A 20,385-nucleotide genomic window follows, 5' to 3' on the forward strand; every position below is an offset into this window, starting at 1 on the left:
TGATTCTGTGTGTGTGTGTGTGTGTGTGTGTGTGTGTGTGTGTGTGTGTGTGTCAGTCATCATGGTAAAATGTTGTCCTGAACACCTCCTGTAGCAGGAACTACACAAAGGTGGTTTTGAGCACAAGGTGTTAAGTTCTGTCTGTCTGTGAGCAGATTTTTGTCATCGCAATGGCATTGAAACTGGGCAAGATGCAGTCAAGAAACTTCACAGATGTGTAGCTGACTTAAAAAATACTGCAAAGCAAGCCCCCCTCACACAAACTTTATGCCCCTGGCACACACTTTTTAAATTGCATATTGCTTTATCGCAGCTTGGGTGATCCTCCTGTCACTCTTTTTTTTTTAAATTTTCCTGCTGTTTCCTCCTGTAAGGTGACCTTGGACGTTTCGAAAGGCACCTTTTAAATAAAATGTTTTTGTTTTGTTTTTTTAATGGATAAAAGAAACAACGGGTCAAAACTTCAACCATGTATCTACAATGCCCTGCAATCATTTCTTAATCATTTCAAATTTGGCAGAGGAGATTTAGTGTCTTGCAGTGGGTCAGATTGAGAGCAAGACTTTTCCTCTGAGTGCACTCTGCACCTTGTGATGAGTTTTTTAATTGAGTGGAGGGAAAACAGTGTGGGAGGATGAAGGATTAAATGAGAAGTGATTAGTGAAAGCCTTTCTGTGTAAGTGAGCCAATGGGCAGCTCCCTCACTACAATCACGTTTGGTGCCTAAAATAACCATGCAAAAGATTAGAATTAAATCTGCAAACAGTCTGGATGGTGTATGATTTAAACTCTGTCTGGTCCCATATAGTTAGCGTGTGTCCAAGTCCAGCTGAATGACTGTTACTCCTGAGTAAATCTGCATCTTGTGGTTTAAAGCCTGTTACAGTAGAGACAGACAGACTAACTGCACAACGAACCAAAGTGAAAAGCTTATGCTTGGTTGACTGGTGATCATGATTGGGTCAGAAATCTACAGATGTTAGACAAGTATAGACACTGCTGGCATGTTTTGGCCACATCTCTGACCAGGTGAGTGGTGGAATGTAACTAAGTACATTTACTCGAGTGCTGTACATAAGTAAAAATTTGAGGTAGGTGCTTTTACTCCGCTACATTTCAGAGGGAAATATTGTGCTTTTTACTTCACTTCCATTGTCTGAAAGCTTTAGTTACTTTACAAATTAAGATTTTTGCATAAAAAAAATTAATAATAGTTAATTAAATTAAAGTTATGTTTTGTTACAAAATAAATTATAGTTTATACAAGCACATCTGCAATGATAAGTTGATTACTCGATTAGTCGATTGACGGAAAATTACTTGCCAACTATTTTGATAAACATTTAAAAATAATTTTACATTTTCTTAAATATTTTTCATATATAATTTTTAGTTTTGGAATGTTATTTATTTTAATTTTTAAATAATTCCTTCATTTGTTTATTTTTTAAAATATTCTTTTTGATTTTTTTCTGCATTTGATACTTTTACTTTAATACTTTTTACTTTTTAATTTTTCAATGCAGGTCTTTCACTTGTAACAGAGAATTTTCACAGTCTGATATTAGTACTTTTAATTAAGTAAAGGATCTGAATACTTCTTCCACCACTGGTCCAGGTCTATGGAATAAACAAGACAAATGTTGAAACACACACCAAAACAGAGAGCAAGCAAGTCTCATCCTTCATGTTGCTGCAGGAGGTGGAGGTATCAGTCTGCAGCCTGTGTTTATCGTGTTGACAGTGATTGCCTCTCGGGGGTGATAACCTGTCCTGGAACACCAGAGAGCCACTGAAGAGCCGAGCTGTGTGGGCACAGCTCAGATCAAAGCTTTCTACTCTCTAAATACGGAGCAATCTTCTTTATACTCTGGAGACAACAGATAGGGTCCTAAGTGAAAAGAGTGAGCATGTGTTTGTGGAATGCACACTATCCAACAACTCAAACTGATACTACACTCTAAAGTCAAGTTGTCTGACATCACAAAGGCCAAAGGATATGATGGAGCCACAAAACATGATTTTTCGCATTTAGTTTTCTTAACCCTGAGAGACCTGTGGGACTCCTGGCGATTTCCAATGACTTTAACAGGCTGTGGCGCACTCATTTTTTCAAATTAACGCAAGTTAGTGGTATAATATAAAATTAGACAACCTAAGGAATCCACTGGTTCCAACAAACAGCAATCATGTCATGCTAGCTCGTTGGGAAAGGCGCTAAATAATGCTCCAAATTTAGGCTAACTTTTGTCAAGGGAAATAAGATTGCAAGGCCATTTATGAAAGGGCCCCTTGAACTCCTTGAATGAAAATGGGTTCTAAGTCTCGTCTTTAATAACAGCACCTTTTTCGCTAATCCCGTGCAGTTTTTGGCAAAAAACAAGTTATTTTCACCTTATTTAAAAATGTTGTGTCTGAATATTCCTGCATACTTGGACATAGTCCATCAGCAGTTTTCCACTGTAGTGAGACCATCTTTTTAAACTTGATCTCACACTAGGAAATGACCTTGCAACCTCTAGGGTAATGACAGCGCCATGACACTTTACAGAGAGACCTCAAGAATTCTGAAAACGTATGGCTTTAGAGATATACTGACGATAAGTGGGTTTCACAGCAGTTTCAAGAACAGAAGTAATCGCCATCCACTCACTGAATAATCCAATTCTTACAGAAATATCCAAAAGTCAAAAGTTTTTGAGACAAAATCCCAACCTGGATTTTTCTGTGGTATTCCTCAAAGTATTGGTGTCTTAATGTGGCCCATTCATTCATCCATTCTCAAGTGTTAGAAATGCTTGAATGTAGTACCAAATCTGTGTAACAAATTTGATATCAACCCAAAATTTGCTGCAATGGGACAAAACTGAGCATGGGAATGGCCATCATAAGCTTCCATCATAATGTTGTAAGCCCTTATACACTCTAAACTTTCAAAATTTGAATTACCAAAACAAAATGTTTTTCACAGATTTGTGACAAGTAAAAAAGTGTGGAGCTGCATCCCCAAATAATCTTCGGGTTCTATGTAGCATATACTGCTGGGCTGCTGTTTTCACTAGAAACCCCCCCCCCAAAAAAAAGACAAAATTGGTCTATGGTGGGGTTAATCTATCAAACATAATTCACCCACCAAAATTATTCAGCAGTGACCAGTAAAAAAAAAAAAAAAACGACACAAGACTGTAATACACTCGTACTCTCTGTCTAATGTCGGGCCAGGCCTCTCCCCAGAGACACAAACCTCCAGCCTGAGAACCGAGGGTCATGAGGTCCACTTCCTGTATGGGAGCTAATAATAGCGCGTTCACCCTAAAGAGGCATCTCAAGGCTTTTGTTTGAAAAGCAGCTTTTCGTGTGTGTTGTTTTCCAACAAATCAACATCAGAGTTGATTCTCTCCATCTGCCTCTACCTCCACAGGCACGGTGTGGGAGCCAGCGCGCACAGCTCTACACACGCATGGGTGTATGAGTGTGCACACGCAACACGCACAAACGCCATTAACATAGTCAAAGGCAGCCTGTTTGAAGTCCAGGGGGGCAGAGATATTGTGGCTGTCACCAAAGAAACACAGCATAACACATTCAGCAGTGCCTCTCTCTCAGAGGCCACAGTGTAAACAAACAGCGCTGAGTGTGATGATGTCAGCCCGCAGGAGGACGAGGGGAGTCCACTTTCTGCGTCTCTTACCTCTGAACTTCTTTGGAGGGTTGTTGAGGTCCCCCGCATCAGGCTGGACGACGCAGCGGTCATCCACCAAACTGTGGATAAAGACACATAACAAAATCTTTAATCACTGATATCAATCTGTGTTTCAGATGCTTGTGTATTTTGTTTAACATACTGCAAATATTTACGTATAAGTAGTTTTAAGTATATTATGTATATACTGTTTCTGATGACTAGCGGTGTGACAATACATTGATCTGGATTTATATATTGATTCAATGATCAGCCTTCCAATATCATCATTGTAAAGTGAAAACATCAGTACATTTTGTCATATTCATGATGCCCCTTTATTTTTGAAATTCCCATGGCACATTTCTGTCCAAGCATACCTCTTTTCTAAACACTCAAACAGTAGCTTCAAATGAGGATATAAAGTAGTATCGTCTCATATCAATCACAGACTGCTGAATGTAATCAAATCAAAATTATTTGTGACAGGCTTTGTGACATCAGCAAATATATATATTTTTTTGCAAAATCTGAATATTTAAGTACAAGTAATTTAAGTAAATTGCGTTTACATTGTCACTGAAGACAACGGGTGTAGAATTCGTCGGTCTATATCGATATATTTATTAAATGACCTCCGATTCAACATCATCGATGCGAAGTAAAAACATTGACACATATCATCATCTTTAAAACATGCCATTATTGTGAAATGCCCGTGGCACCTTTGTGTCACCATTTCCTTCAGAGCATAAAACCATCCCAAACTTTCAAAAAGTGCTAGCGGCCTCTTGCCAGGCAAACAATGACAAGCAGCCAAGAAAAAGTTAATAGCTGGTTTTCATCATGACGTAGGGCTGTAAGTTATAATGTTTTTGTTATTTGCTCTTGAGCGGAAACAATAAATCAACAAACAACAAATAATAAGAATGCTGACTGCAACATATGGATATTTAAATAATATTTTAATTTACTAATCTCTTGATGAGTCATACCCTTAAGCAGAAGTGCCAAACATTAGTTGGTTCCAGCATCTCAAATGTTAATATTCTGTAGCGTCCTTGGTTATCAGTGATAGTAAACTTAAACTTAAATGTGTCAACTCAGACTCTGGAAAAATGTGGTGGGCAATTTTTTTCAACTATTTTATACACAAAATGATGAGTTAAGTATGTAATCAGCAGTACTGAATATTTTAACAAGAAGCAATTGTTACTGTAGCACTGTATTACTCATCTCTGAATTATTTTTGGATTAATAATGCAATGTAGTACAGTAAATTTCAAAATTATTGAGAATGCCCATCAAAAATCTCTATACACAAATGTGATTCAATTTACAACAATTTCAAACAAACAAACAGATCAATTAAGGAAGTGGTGATTTCAACATCTGAAAAACTGGAAGTGGCAACTTTTTCTGGGTAAATGACTTAAATAATTAAAAGTTTTGACAATCAGCCCTATAATTACGCATCACTGATTAAAACTTGTGAAAATGTATTGTTATTTTACTCTGGTATCGGAGCTACTGTAAGATGCTTTATCTCTATAATCCTTGTGAGTATCTGTGTAAACTGGTTTAGGAGTGTGTTAGTGGCCAAAACACAGTATCACAGCAAAAACTTCTGTATGTACAAAATTCTACCTGTGTTCCCTATTTTCAGTAAGAGTTCTCACACGGCTGTAGAGTATTTACTTTGCCCCTCCTGTACACAATGATGAAAATCATTCTGAATTAGATGACCTGTGAGCAGGCTGGAATTTCTAGTGACAAATTTAACTTTGACTGGCTCAGAATAACAGTTGTCTGGACACGGGCCAAATCCCACATCCATTTCAGGCCTTTTCCCGGGGAATGTCTACAGTTGTCTAAACAGACCAGTCTACGGCTCCAGTCTGTACACCTCAAGGAATAAGGCTGCGGATTTAGATTATAAAGTGAGAAAATATCCGAGTGTTAAAAGGAAATCATGCAGTGAGTGAGTGATGATGCAGACAACTTGCAAATCCAGTTAGTAATTAACACTAGTTTTATAGTTAAACCCCTGATCAAACTGTGCAGATCCTGATGAAGTCCGACTGTCCAAAGCAGCATTTTTAACATATTTAACCTTTAATTTGCTCACAGACTCTGATCTCCAGTTACAAAACAGGAGCTGGGACTGCTGCTCAGCTGGAGAAGTTGTAATACTCAAAGAGCTTTCTCTCTTCTCAATACATTTTCTTCCTCTAAGGGCAGATGATCTGGAGAATGCTGCTGAGTTGGTGGTTGTGCGTGGAGAGGATGGCTCCTGGCCAAATCTGTCATGACACTTTTGTGCACTTGTATATGTGTGTGTGTGTGTGTGTGTGTGTGTGTGTGTGTGTGTGTGTGTGTGTGTGTGTGTGTGTGTGTGTGTGTGTGTGTGTGTGAGAGAGAGAGAGAGAGAGAGAGTTCTTGGTCTGCGTGTGTACGTAGGAAGTGCAAGAACTCGAGAAAGGCCATAACGTCTCTATAGTGACTCAGTCTTTGCTGTAAGTCATTCCATTTTTCATGAGCAGGAGGAGGTAGTGGACACTGTGCTGATAGCCCTGATAGCATCACAGGTGTCAGACACAATAATTAGTAGTTTCTAACAGCAAAACATTACTCCAAGCTTTCTCTTCTTGCCCTGTTTACAGTCAGAACAGAGGAGGAAAGGGTAAATGCAATAATTGTGCTTCATTAGTGTATCAGTAATGTCTTCACCCACAGTACTTCAGTTTTGTATATCAGTTAGTTATCCTGTGTTACGCTGAATTTGTGAGAAAAGCTATGTTTTTTTCGCACATCTCCACTATGAATGAAGAATCCATAAATGAAGGAAATTCTTGCTGATTTGAAGTCATTGGAGTCCATGTTTAACAACAGCAAAACTACTCAAAAATCAACATCATCTCATTCATCCAGTTGTATGCTCACTACTTTCTAAACATTTCCAATGCATTTTGCGATAAAATATTAATGACAATCCCGCATAAATGGTCACAAGCACAGATGAGTAGCACACTTGAGCAATTGAGCTCAATGAAATGGAGTCGAATACTAAATGCAATGCATGAGAAGAGCTGAATTGCACATGCTTGCCCAGGTGTGCTAGACCTATGTGGAAGTGCTTTAAATAGTAAGGTTTTGGTGAAAATGCATATGTTTTGGAAGTGCTGACCATATGACTGGATAAATGAGACTTGAATTTTACTGCAGAAGTTGTGTGAGAGTTTGTAAACAGACTTTTTGATATTGTTTTGCTGTTTTTAAATTCGACTCCTTCTTACTTAAACTCATCAAGAATTTTCCCTTGTTTTTGGATTCTTCATTCACAATGGAGGCATTTTACAAAAACAGTTTTCTTCACAAATTTAACATAACACAGGGTGAGTGACTAATAAAAACATGATCATTTTGTTGGTGAAGTATTCCTTTAAGACTAAACTGATGCTCTAGGCCATTCTTTAACCACCACAGATAGAGTACATAATACACCTCTGGCTTATCAGAATAGATGTTATTGTGTTTAAATGAGGTGGAACTAATGCACAAAAACACCACATTGCTTCACCTCAGCATTATTTTTCTCCCTCCAACTCTGCCCTCCACACCCACTCCTGCCACCTTCTCAAAACAAGCACACTTTATCATTAACTGTGCATTTATCACTCCTGTATTTCCTTTTCTCCCAGCACTATCTGTGACGGGGTCCGCCATGGCAAAGGCATTACTTCAAAGGCCTCCCACTGTTTTTTCAGCTGTCCCCTATGTGATAAACTGCAAACTTACATCCATTTATCTCTCCTTAACTACATAGGATGCCTGTGACATCAGCAAACAAACATTCAGGCACACACACATACACAGAATCCAGTGGAGATGCTCTTTCTGATGGCACCAAAATTTGGTTCTCACTGAATCAAACTTTCCAAAAAATGGTCAACAGTCGCCACTGCTAGTGTGACTGCCTTCCTTCCAAATACTTTTCAGCTTGCAGCAGAACAGAGAAAAGTGTGAAGCAGGCCCACACACATAATGATGGGCCAATGAAATGGACATACCCCAGGGTGCTGATGAAACCATTGGTGGATCCCTCTGCATACAGGGAGCAGATGTCCCCAATGTGTAGGAAGCTGGACATCTTGTCCGACATGTTGGACACACACAGGGAACACCTACAGAAGAGGAAAGGAGAAAAATTAGTAAAATACTCCCAATATCAGACACACTATTATCACAAAAGTCTAAAAAGGCAAGGTGTGAGAAAATACACTTGAGTCAATAAACTTGAGTACCGTGATATTATGTTTTTTGATATCAAAATTCTAAAACATATTGATTTTTAAATGTTTAATATTTATATTTCCTAAGTATTTTTACCAATAAGTCTGAAAGAACTTTTTAATTAATATAGTCAAATATGAACTATTTAGCTAAGATTACACAAAAAGTAATGCCATGATGTTACAAGGACTGTGTCATATGCAAATGCGGTTCTCAATCTTCTGACTGCATAAAATTAACTTTTATGCATTCAGTGGTGTGTTCTTTATACCAGTGGTCCTTCACCTTTTTCTTGTCAAGGATCCATAAATTCATACATATTTGGCCAGAGACCCCTGTTTGATAAGATTTTGGTTATCAGATATGATTGGTACCAGAATTCTGTAGTTGTCAACTACAGTTGTGGAGATAACTGTGGAGGAAGTGAAACCCTTATGGCTCTTACTCAAACTGTGCTTCCTTTTATAGTGAATTAAATGACTAGTGTGTGGGATTAAGGGGACTATATTGGCAGAAATTATATGTGATGTTCATAACTTTGTTTTCATAAATGTGTAATCACCTAAAAAGAACCGTTATTGGTTTTTCATCACCTTAGAATGAGCTGTTTATATCTACATGTGGAGTGGGTCCTCTCTCATGGAGTCCACCATGCTTTTTCTACAGTAGGCCAGAAGGGACAAATCAAACACTGACTCTAGATGGGACATATGTATTCTCGTCTTTTCATGTTAGCCACCATAGTTCTCCTACACACTTGGCAGAAGGGAGAAGTTCAAGGTGGTTGCAATCTGTAGCCTCACTGCTAGATGCTACTTCATCTTAAACACTAGACCTGTAAGACACATGAAACTGACAACAAAAAACTAGCAGTGATGAAAGCCCCCTGCTGTGTCGCCTGAGCTCCTCTCTTCCAAAATGTTGCACATAAACACACCTAACAGAGGGCCAATGAGCAGATACCTTCCGCGCCTGCATGAAACGAAATATTTCTCCATACCAGCAAGGGGCGGTCATCCGTATTCATCATTTAAAAGGGAAAACGGAAGACCACCATGAGGCTAATTAGCCAGTTAGCACATACATAACATTACAACAAAGCATATTTACTGTGCGCAAGTGGACAACAACACAAACCACCTGTAAACATTTAAGTAAAGAGCTCAGCGACAGAGGAAAAACAATGTTACCTCAAGTAACAAATTTGTTCTGACCTCCCTCCCTCTTGACTGTAGCTGTTGGTTTACATGTTTCACTTCCGTTTGTCTTCTCGCGCGCTGAGCTGAACGGCCAATTGGCGTTTCATAAATGGGCTCGACGGTCGCGGCCGCAGATTCGACATGCTGGATCGGCTAAAGTAAAGCAGACGAGGGCCAATGGTGCCGATTCGACACACTGCGGCGACCAGGGCCGCGGCCGCGGTCGCGCGCTGTCAGCCCAACATAGGCTCTGTGGGCTTGGTGTGCCATGGCCTTTAAATAGTGAAAGTACTCATCATTTATCTGTAAGTCCCGCAGAGACCGCAGGGGTTCTCCACACCTTTGGATGACAACCACTGCTTCATAATATTACAGTTTTCCTACAATTAAATTTAGAAGGGAAAAAAAACAATGTATTACCTTGCCTACAGTATTGCAATACATAGCGCAATATATTGAATTCTCCCCCAAGACTATTATTTATTTATATGATATGATATGATATGATAGTTGGTTAGTTAATTATTGTTACTTTATTATTTATATATTTATTAATATTATCAGTATTATTACTACATATTTTTCTTTATATACAATCTATGGTCGTGACAGTATGGTACAGCCACATTCTTGCTCTGTCCCGATAATATCTGTAATGTTTGTGATAATGACATATTATTCAGCCTCTACTATGTAACACCAATGGTGGATTCCCATAATTACTGAGCATGCACGTTGTGTTTTTCAGATTGCATTTGCAAATATCATCTTGTTACACTCTATATCGACACACGGATTCATGTAGTTGTAGAGATACCTGTTAGCTGGCAGTGCAGATTTTTAAAAAGAAAGGGTTCCCTCTATGAGAGGTCGAGACTACACTGATGCAACTCTGTCTGGCTGCTAAGATTTGCATACAAGCTGCAGGGAAATTCTCTGCCGTTAGTCTACTGTTGTGTGTTTGTGCTGTGGCTTATACTGTATGTCTGCACAGTTAATGATTAGGAGCTGCAGCGACCAGAAAGGTTTCTGCACCTGCAACAGGTCGTCGCTGCTGAAGCTGATATGTGAGCAGCGCAGGTCCACTACACTCATGTTATCTGCCTGTTTATGAAGCACTGCCTCTCACCGAGCTCGATAAATCAGAAAATATAAACTCATAGCGACAGCTTTGGCTGACAGCCGTGCGTTGCAAGCCTCAAATAGTGACACAAATCATAAAATGGTCAGCTATTACACGGCAGAAGCGCGCATCTTCCCCACAGGCCTTTTTATCCCACCAATAAAACACAAACTTGATCCGGCATCCGCAATCACACTGTTTCACAGTAGATTTTTATCGGACTCCGTGGTTGTTTTTGACTGGAGGACATCACAAGCGCTGGTCATGAGCTGGGATCATTTTGTTAACCATTTAAGGAGCGAGAACTAAATCTTTTCTCCCTCCGCTGAGAGGAGTTAGAGATAGGAAAGATGGTAAACTGCACAAGTTGTGCGCTCAACTTTACCTCGGTCGTGGTAAACGCTCTCTCTGGACCGGCTAGGACAACATGACTGTGGCTCTCCTCTTCACCACCACCGGGCCGAGGGGGTGATCCAGCCGTCAGCGACTGTAATAATCCAGCGTTTTTTGTGACAGCTCTATCACCTTTCCGCGCCTGTGTGTCTGTGCTCCGGGGCTGTGTTCACTGAAGCAGGCAGCACACTGGCTGGGCTCAGCTGCCTGGCTCACTGCCACTTCTTCTTCTCCTCAAGCGGCCGTAGTGTTGATATCTGGGAAATGATGTCCATGTGGTCCCATCCCGCCACCAGGGGAATCCAATCTGAGTTAACACTGATTTCGATGGTTCCGAAAAAGTCCCCTAGCTGATATAAACTGTCAAAAATCATCACATTTATGATTTTGTTTGAACATTTATTTAATTTGTACTTTAATTGAGTTATTATATTTACACTAAAACAAGTCGATTCTGCTATATTTGCAAGCACTCGTCATAATTTTCAATTTAATAATATATTTTTAAAAAGAAATAAACATCAAACATCCATTCAGGCACGAAAGAGTTACATTTTCTTACGCTGCAGACAGCTGACTGACCACGTGACTTTGCGGAAGTGAGGGTATCAACAACATGAGCAGCTCTTGAGATCCTGCAAGAATGGTACGCTGTTTTGCTTTGTTTTTCATCGTAGCTTGTGTGAACAAAGTGTTGTGCATTCAGGGATCATGCGGGGCTCAGTCGGAACCCGCCGCCCTGCAGGAAGCAGCCGGCTGCGGCTGTGAGAACCTGAAGAGAGCCGCTGCTGTGGAAGACAGGACAGCCTATGCCGAGCCAGAGGACAAATACTCAAGAGACGCCAATGAGAGGCCGTCAGTGGCTCAGGAGGATGAGAAGAAAATTCAGAGTCAGGTAATAAGACGTTGCTGTCCTTTTTTTGACTCTGATGCACAGTTGACATTGGAAAAGACATGACACAAAGGTCCCTACTTTACTTACTGAAGAGCCAGGGAATCCCGAAATGTTAGTCAATAGCCTATTATTTCAAACCTCAATTAAAATCAGTTTTGGTCCCTACAGCTAATTTAAGCATTCATTAAAAAACCGCACTGGAAATAAAACAATATTATATATTATAATATTATGTTGCACCTTACTGATGTGATTTGTTGAATAAAATTTGTTAAAGAAAAAAAGAAAGAAAAAAAAACGTACTGGTCTGGGGGTAAAAATTTTTTATAACTCACCTGTTTACATTTTATTAAGGCCCAAAGCTATATGTATTCAAGGGTGAGTGACAGGCTGTGTGTCCATAGTGTCCTCAGCTATCAGTCAGACCCACTTCAGCTCAAGCCTCTCATCCAAATGTTGGTCTAAAAGTCCAAAACACTCAAAAAACTTATTTAACCACAAACAAACGGAACCATCATTCAGTTTTATCTGGACCGAGACGAGCTCTTTTTGTCAGACTGATGGTTGGCTGATGGTCCGCTCTACATTCCGGGGGAGGTCTCACACCTGTAATTTTGGTCCATATAAAACTAAGAAGTCAGAGTGGTTGCGAGCTGCAGCGCTCTTGCTCAACCCTGGATCACTTCAGATATCCTTGTTCTCATTAGTCACTTAGACACAGAAACATGGGAAAATAGGGTCCACCTTGAAAAATATAGAAATTGCCCTTTAATGGTCCAACCAGCCAACACCTCCTGCAAGTTGCTCTCAAGAAGTTGTTTTAAGCCGCTGTTGTTTCAGAGAGAGAGAGAGACTGCACGTTCTGTAGTTGAAATTAGTAGACTAATAACACTGTTATTTATAGATTACACTCAGCTGGCTCTGAGGAAAAGACAATGTGCTTATAGGCTCCAGTGTGTCCCTCAGCAAGCTCCACCAATTAGACTGTTATTTTTGGCTTTGATCAGAGGCAGTTAAGGTCATAGTCAGGGTTTGCCAATCCCAAGAAAGCAGTCTGACTGCCTCAGCGTCAGTTCAAGATATGGAACTTCACCGTGTTCTGCAAACGATATGAGACGACACAGGGCCAGCACAGTACACAGTTAATTTAATGTAGGCGACATCTGGTGCTGCTATGTGGGACAAATGAGAAGGAAAAGGAAGCAGTGAGCTAAAAAGCTACATTAACACTGCATTTATACAGCACCAATATGTTAATAGCCAACTGTCAATCTTATAATGTGTTTTTTGTTGTTTAACACATTTCCTTATATTTCATTTCAAATGTGTTGAAGGTCCAATTTCTCCCACATCCATCATATGTATATATATATATATATGATAAAATATTATTTAAAAAAAAACTAGGGACAAATTTTCCAGAAAAATATTTACATTAAATTTATGTTACTGAGAAAGAAAATATATTTGTTCTACACACACACACACACACACACAGAAAAAACAAATATATATATATATATATATATATATATTTATATATTTCTAATCTGCTCATCGCCTTACTTCTATGTTGTTGTTTTTTTTTGTTGTTTTTTATTAAATCAAGCCAATTCGCTCAAGTTTCAAAGGGTTAAAGACTCTTAATCATTTTAATTCTGTAACTTTCCTCTAACATACAGATGGTGCTGATTTCTGGAGGAGAGTTCCTGATGGGAACAGACAACCCAGCCATCCCCGCAGATGGTGAGGACCCTCAGAGGCGGGTGCATGTCGACTCCTTCTACATGGACATCCAGGAAGTCTCGAACAAACAGTTTCAGAGCTTCGTCAACGCCACAGGATACATTACTGAGGTATCTATCTAAGCAATCAGTATGACAGCAAATATGTTGCAGTGGTTATTTTACAGGAGAACATGGAAAAGTCATGGATTGTCATGTTCCCATTTTCCAGGCCGTGAAAAGTCATTGAATAAGTAAAAAATCATTCAAGGTTTTGGAAAAAATCCTGAAACTTTGAAATGAGTTTTCTTTACCATCATGGATATTTCAAAATTTTCTCCTTGTGTTCAATCTCAGGCTTGATGGATGCCAGCTCAGTGAAATTATGTTTGAAAGGGGATTTGATATGATTGAACAATGTTGGGCAAGTGGGGAAAGAAAAAAATGCAATATGGGTCCTTCAAAAGTAATAGAAAATTTTAAATTTTTTTCCATGAAAATGTGTGGTAACCCTGATTTTAATGGCTGACAGGCATCCCCCTATGCTCATTATGTTTTTTTATCCTCTTACTTTTAGGCAGAGAAATTTGGAGACTCTTTTGTGTTCGAGGGGATTTTGAGCGAAAGTGTGAAAAACCAAATCACCCAAGCAGTAAGTGTGATATTCAACAGCTGTGTTACCTGTACAGTTCACTTTTTCTTCCTACGCTTCATGAGTACAAAGCATCGTAAGCGCTATGATCGGTGGTCTTAGCTTTTTGTAGCCCTGTAGAAAAACATTAGATGTGTACACCTTCATCCTTTTCTTCCTCAGGACATGCACAAATACATACACAACCATGAAATCACTCACAGATGGGCTTTGTGGTTGCTCTGGAAATTTGGAGCAACTTGGGGCCAGGGGGAGAAGTTACATGCTTTGTTTTTTAAGTTGGACAGAGTTTCTATTTCCCGCTTGTAGAGTTGCTCCCACATCAAAAGTACAGCTACCTATCTACCGAAATGACTATAAATAACACCCACTTTAATTTATTGACAACTGTAAATGTTTGCCTCTCAGGTTTTTTTACTATGGTCATATGTGGTAAGTAATTATTCCCAAAGTAACAGTTTTATAACTCTATAATGCAACTAAAAAATGAATCTAGAGCAGTAAGCAATATCCAGAAGCAAGAGGATGTTTGTGTGTTTGTACATGTAAAAGAACATGTAAAACTCTCCATCTCGAGCGTCTGTCATTTTGTCCATGTGAGATTATTATGATGTATTTGATCATCCTCTGTAACACACTGTATGTGCACTGAGCCTTTATTTGGAAAACCCACCAGCCTGGATTCACGAATATTTTTGGCTTTAGATGGACATGAACTACATGTACTACTGTTATTTAAGAGTCTCAAGAATGTTCACAGATTGGTTATAAGAGGCCTGAGCACAGCAGGCTTCCCACAGACGAAAGCCAAATTTACTGCTTCGTCTCAGCTGTCATGTGCAGCCTGATCATGTGGCTGAGAAGATGCTGTGTACCCATTAGTGCAGCAACGCAGGAAACTGTTAGTACCATTGCAGTCTTGCAGGCAAAAAACAATTCTGGATGAAGCCTGAAGTGTTTATGTGAGAGAGAAAATGGAATGACGAGTATTAACCCTCTAAAACCGGGATAGACATCACTTTTCTTGTACTGCGTTCAGATGTCTCTCACAAGTATTTAAACCTTTGAACCCTGAGCTGCTTGGCTTGATTTCTTTTGAAAACATCGTGGGGAAAAATGCAATGAGCAATTTGGCAAGAAATGTCAAGTATGTTTATAGTTATCATAATTAAATATTTAAAATTATTTTAGAAAATTATTATAATTTTTGGGGGCACTTTTTTCATGTCATTTCCTTGTTTTTTGTTTGTTTTGTTTTTTACCTTTCCTTTTGGGACATTTCTTCATGAGTTGCTCATTGCCTTTCCCCCATGTTTTCCAAAGAAAATAAGTCTATTTGACCAGGTTTCAACGGGCTAAAGCGGAACAACATTAGACAGTAACCACTGTACCCACTACTGTGTTATTAGGTGGCTGCTGCCCCCTGGTGGCTTCCAGTCAAAGGGGCCAACTGGAGGCACCCTGAGGGTCCAGACTCCAACATCACAGACAGGCAGGCAAACACTTTACATACATAGGAAACTTCCAAATATCCATTTTAACCATTTGTTTTTATTAATGAAGAGAATGTTGATATGTGTCCTGTCTTAAAAGAATACTGGCACATCCATATGTACATTGAAACTACTACTTTTGGTCACTGTTACTGTTCTTCCTCTCCATACTGGCCATGGATGTGATTCTAGTGTAAGTGATGGAGGAGAAAATCTGCAGTCCTTGCTCTGATATTCAGCAAGTACGAGGCTTCAGCACTGAATGAGACAAAACAAGTCTATTTTTGTGCAATACCCTTTGTGTGGGAAACACTGGGAATTTGTTGCGAAAAAGACGTAAGTTTGGATTAAAATTCAGACTGCTGTAGCCTCATGTTCACTTTATCAGAATTTCAAAATGCACATTTCCACAGTCCAAGGACTGTAGCTGTTTACTTACATTGGAGTTGCAGTAAGAAGGAATATTTTAATTGCCAGTATAGAGAGTAGGAACAATTAAAACAACCAAAAGCCATCTCAGTGTGCATATGGACATGGAAGCAGTGTTTTAAAGGAATACTTCACCCCCCCAAATGACCATTTGAATATCAGTTACTCACCCCATGTTACGCTGAATTCTGTAGAAGACTGTGTTTTTCTTGCATGTCTCCATGGTGAGCGAAGACCTCAAACACTGAGAAAATCCTTGATGAATTGTACTCATAGGGGTCCATGTTTAACAACAGCAAAATCAAAGCAAATATCAAAACATCCATTTACAAACTATCACACAACTCATGCAGTATAATCTACGTCTCATTTATCCAGTCGTATGTTCAGCACCTGCCCTTTCTGACATGGAACTGATTGAAAAGTGAAACTTTTCTATGCTCTCCTCAAAGTCACACTCTTATGGACAAAAACAGTAGTTTTACCTCACCGAATACAGGAGCTGTTGGGCTGCTACTGCCTTTTTCAGTAGTTTGTTGTGTTATTGTGATTTGAGTGAATTCCGAGCTGACTCTTTAAAACACCAAATTCACACAATAATACAAACAAACTAACTGAGCAGTAGACCAGCAGCTCCCATGTTCAGTGAGGTAAAATAACTTTTTTTTTGTCGATTGAGTCTGGCTTTGAAGAGAGCATAGATAAGTTTCACTTGTGGTTCAATTCGTCATTGGAAAGGATCTTTTGTTTGGGAAATACTGAGCATTAGACTTGATAAATGACACCTGGATTAATACTGCACAAGTTGTGTGAGAGTTTGTAAACAGATGTTTTGATATAGTTTTGCTGTTGTTAAACGTGAGCTCCTATAACTTAAATTCATCCATTATTTTTTGTATTTTTTTGACTCTTCATTCATCTTGGAGGCATGTGAGAAAAACAGTGTTTTTTTCATGAAGTAGACCTAACCTTGAGTGAGTAATTGACAAACAAATGGTCAATTTGTGGGTGAAGTATTCCTTAAAAACACACTTGAAAAGCAAATTCTCACCTGTATCTTATTTCTTTTATTTTACTTTTGGCAAAAGCAAATTTTACATTTTTTTGTTTCAAGGCTGGACCATCCTGTCCTACATGTGTCCTGGGCAGATGCAGTCGCCTACTGCTCCTGGGCCAACAGGAGACTTCCCACAGAGGCAGAATGGGAGTATGCCTGCAGAGGTGGCCTTAAAGACAGGTATGATATTTGCTCATTATGTGACTATAAAATACGCCAATGTGCTTTTGCATGTGCTGTGGTCTTCATAAACTAGGTCCCATGTCAATTTCCTGACATTCTGCCCCTGTGTGTAGACTCTACCCCTGGGGAAACAAGTTGAACCCAAAAGGGCAACACTATGCCAACATATGGCAGGGGAATTTCCCCAACCATAACTCTGCAGAGGATGGATACATCAAAACTTCACCGGTAAGACAGATGATGGAGAAATGCTGCAGTTATGGATGTGTTAAAGACGCATCAAATTTGGGGTGATAGAGAAAGGAGGGGGACTGCGCTCATGAGCTAAAACAGGTTGATAACTGAGCCAATGTTTACAGAATCTACAGGAAATGAAAAGCGATGGAGCTGAGAGATTAGATGAATAAATATTCGATAATATTAATTTAATCTCTTTCTCTACGGGGGGGCTTTTAAAGCTCTGATTTAGAGATGTCACTCATGAATGAACGCAATTTGTTTTGCAGGGAATAGACTTTTTTTTCTTCCTTTTATGTGTGTGTGTAGCTATCTATATGTATGTATGCAACTATGTGCAGATATACATACACACATATGTATATGTGTGTATGGTTGTGCACCATCATCATTTTTTTCTTCATTATCATTTTCTTATTTTGGTCATTTTTATTTTCTGAAATTGTTTTTTTGGCTCTATGTAAAATATATAAACATCATAGGAATACTATAATTATGAAGAACATCATATATCAGCATATGTACATTTATATTGACTCAAACACTCCTACAATGAAGTATATGAATAAAAAAAAGGTATTTGCTGCTGACAGAAAGTTCATCTTCCTGGTCCCACTTGCTGGAAATACAGAGATGTTTATTCCTCTCTGATGATAATAATAAGGGACTGATGGTTATTTAGTAGAGGGGAGGAGGTGATGCAAAATGGGCGAATGGCAAAATGGCACTTAAAATACATTTTTTAAGCACCTGATAGGGAGTTATGTTTTTTTGATTTGGCTCAAGGGAGAACCACCCAGTTTTAAATGGTTGTGTTTTGTATTTATTTAAAATACTCTTAGAACCCCAAAATGCACAAGTGAGTTTTAAAGGCAAGTTTTCTTAAAAAATCTCCAAAATCACACCTTTTATCATACCTTGTGGAAACCTGATTGTAAATTGTAAATCGAGATTGAACATTAAATAATGTGTATTTTTAGGTCAGTTTGTGTAAGCTTTCAGAAGAAAGTGTTTGTAATAAAAATCTTAATGTGGCATTTTTCTCCCCGTGCCCTGCAGGTGATGTCCTTTCCTGCCAATGGTTTTGGTTTGTATGACATGGTGGGGAATGCTTGGGAATGGACTTCCGACTGGTGGACTGTGCATCACACCACAGACCAGCAGCACAACCCAGTGAGAACACATCACCTCTAAGCTTTCTGAGTCTTCTAGGTTGATGGTTTTGCTCTAATATATAACTGTTTCTCTCTCTTTCAGATGGGACCTCCATCAGGGACAGACAAGGTGAAGAAGGGAGGGTCATACATGTGCCATAAGGTAAGACTTTTATGCTCATTATGCTGTATAGTTTTATTTATTTTTTTAAAAAACCCATCAAGTTCTTGATTATTGAACATGAAATTAAAGTCAGACTTTCACATATGAACTGTTAAAATTACTCACTGGGAGGTTCGATTTTATTGGCAGTGAGTTCTTTTGTGATGTCCGTGAATCAGTAAATGCAAAATAGTTCTGTTGTATGTATTGAATACAGGCAACAACTGTTCTTACATCAGCATTACCAAAGGAAGAATGTGAGCTCTGTATTTAACTCAACCTGTGTGATTACAAAGAGAGAACACAGCTTTCTTTTCTTCCTGTTATGTGAAACCAAAGCAGTTTCTGTACTAATGCATGCACAGTCGCCTCGCCACTTGTTCAGCCGCCCTGTTTGTTCTAGATTATTTTTAAAAGAACTTCAAAAGTGTGAAATGGAGAGTACAAGAGAACTTATACCAACGCATATGGCACATTTACTTTTTCTGCAAGGCCACTTGAGCCGCCCACAACCAGTGACCATTCCAGTTTGCTTACCACCAGCATGGGTTGTCATGGGAATGGGACTAATTGCTTGCAAAATAAGTCCTGAGCATAGCGGTCTGGTTTGTTTCATATGAATTAACCATGTAAGGGAGTAGAGGACAACAGTCAGACATGCGTAATGAATGTGCAAAAACAGGCTCAGTAAACAAGAAATCGGAAATTAAGTTGTGGCTAAACTGTGTGATTGTCTTCATGGTTTGCATTTTATTACATATACTGTACTAAAGCAGTTTCCATTGGTTATAAAATAAATTCATTGACAGTACATGTCTCTCCCTCCTTCCCCCCTCCTCCAGTCTTACTGTTACAGATACCGCTGTGCGGCTCGCAGCCAGAACACTCCGGACAGTGCAGCCTCTAATCTTGGTTTCCGCTGTGTCTCCCAGGAGCAACGGTGATGCTTGTTTTAAACACAGGGTCCTTTAGTCCAGCTGTTCTCTTAACTCAAGTGTTAAACCAGGACTTTAATAGGTTTTCTAATGTGCCATCGCACTGACATGGAGTTGAGAATGTCTTAATATATATATCATTTCATATCACTTTATATTTTTACTAAAACTTTTTACGCAAGAAATGAATAGAAAAGGCAGTTGTTCCTACGTCTCTGTTCTCTTTATGCCTTTGAACACAGGTGCAGAGAGCACTGGAAAACCCACATTTTTGTTTTTGCTTGGGTCAGAGAACTTTTCAGTGATAAAGATCTTTGTAGTACTGTAAATGTCAAAAAAAATCTTTGAAAGCAATTTTAAAGGTTCTCAATATCAGCAAAAAGGCTAGCTGAGCTACGGACTAAAAGTCCATGTAATTTATACAGTTGATGTAAAACTGAAAGTACTGTAATGTAATTTTGGCAAAGACTGATAAACAGCCCCTTTTGTGGTTCCCTTTGTGTGTTTTCTCATAGGAAGTTAATTTTTCTAATTATATATATTTTTTCTTTAAAGATTTTTTTGTTTTACATTGCGTTAGGGCTGTGGGATGCAGAGAGAATCTGATATCACAATAACTTTGACCCAGTAACTTCATGTCATTGTTGTGATGATACTGAAGGGTTAAATATTGGTGCTATTCACAAAATATTCACACAAAAATAATAAGTAATGCGGACATAATGTCTAAGTGGGTAAAAGCTAATAAAAGAACAGCTAAAACAGTCTGGTAA

General features: G+C 38.9%; 2 protein-coding genes across 9 annotated transcripts in view; one reads left to right on the plus strand and one right to left on the minus strand.

Moving 5' to 3' along the window:
• Nucleotides 1–10,921, minus strand: part of LOC121952968 (inositol 1,4,5-trisphosphate-gated calcium channel ITPR1) — a 107,191-nt gene extending 96,270 nt beyond the window's left edge. For 5 of the 8 annotated variants that reach the window (XM_042499869.2, XM_042499861.2, XM_088084253.1 and 2 more), the window contains exons 1-3: nt 10,683–10,921; nt 7,753–7,866; nt 3,692–3,762 (exon numbers count right to left, since the gene is read on the minus strand). In XM_042499869.2, coding sequence (XP_042355803.1) covers nt 3,692–3,762; nt 7,753–7,844 — 163 coding nt within the window. In that variant the 5' untranslated portion in view covers nt 7,845–7,866; nt 10,683–10,921. Of the gene's footprint in view, nt 1–3,691; nt 3,763–7,752; nt 7,867–9,165; nt 9,183–10,682 lie in introns of those variants that run through there. The other 3 variants (XM_042499877.2, XM_088084254.1, XM_088084264.1) reach the window with 2 other exon arrangements.
• Nucleotides 10,922–11,251: 330 nt separating this feature from the next.
• Nucleotides 11,252–20,106, plus strand: sumf1 (sulfatase modifying factor 1). Its single transcript, XM_042497830.2, has 9 exons — nt 11,252–11,585; nt 13,268–13,441; nt 13,887–13,961; nt 15,371–15,453; nt 16,998–17,120; nt 17,237–17,351; nt 18,420–18,533; nt 18,618–18,677; nt 19,520–20,106. Exons 1-9 carry the CDS (start codon nt 11,334–11,336, stop codon nt 19,619–19,621), a joined length of 1,098 nt encoding a protein of 365 aa, XP_042353764.1. The 5' UTR covers nt 11,252–11,333; the 3' UTR covers nt 19,622–20,106.
• Nucleotides 20,107–20,385: the final 279 nt, after the last annotated feature.

Source organism: Plectropomus leopardus, chromosome 2, assembly GCF_026936395.1.
Source record: "Plectropomus leopardus strain MGB_pleo_1.0 chromosome 2, ASM2693639v1, whole genome shotgun sequence".
In the NCBI taxonomy this organism is placed as follows: domain Eukaryota; kingdom Metazoa; phylum Chordata; class Actinopteri; order Perciformes; family Serranidae; genus Plectropomus; species Plectropomus leopardus.

Bases quoted from the DNA above. Each gene is read 5' to 3' on its own strand.
- sumf1 (XM_042497830.2), top strand. From the start codon at position 11,334: ATGGTACGCTGTTTTGCTTTGTTTTTCATCGTAGCTTGTGTGAACAAA. The intron at 11,586-13,267 runs GTAATAAGACGT...TCTAACATACAG, and splicing joins AGAAGAAAATTCAGAGTCAG to ATGGTGCTGATTTCTGGAGG. The intron at 13,962-15,370 runs GTAAGTGTGATA...CTGTGTTATTAG, and splicing joins AAAACCAAATCACCCAAGCA to GTGGCTGCTGCCCCCTGGTG.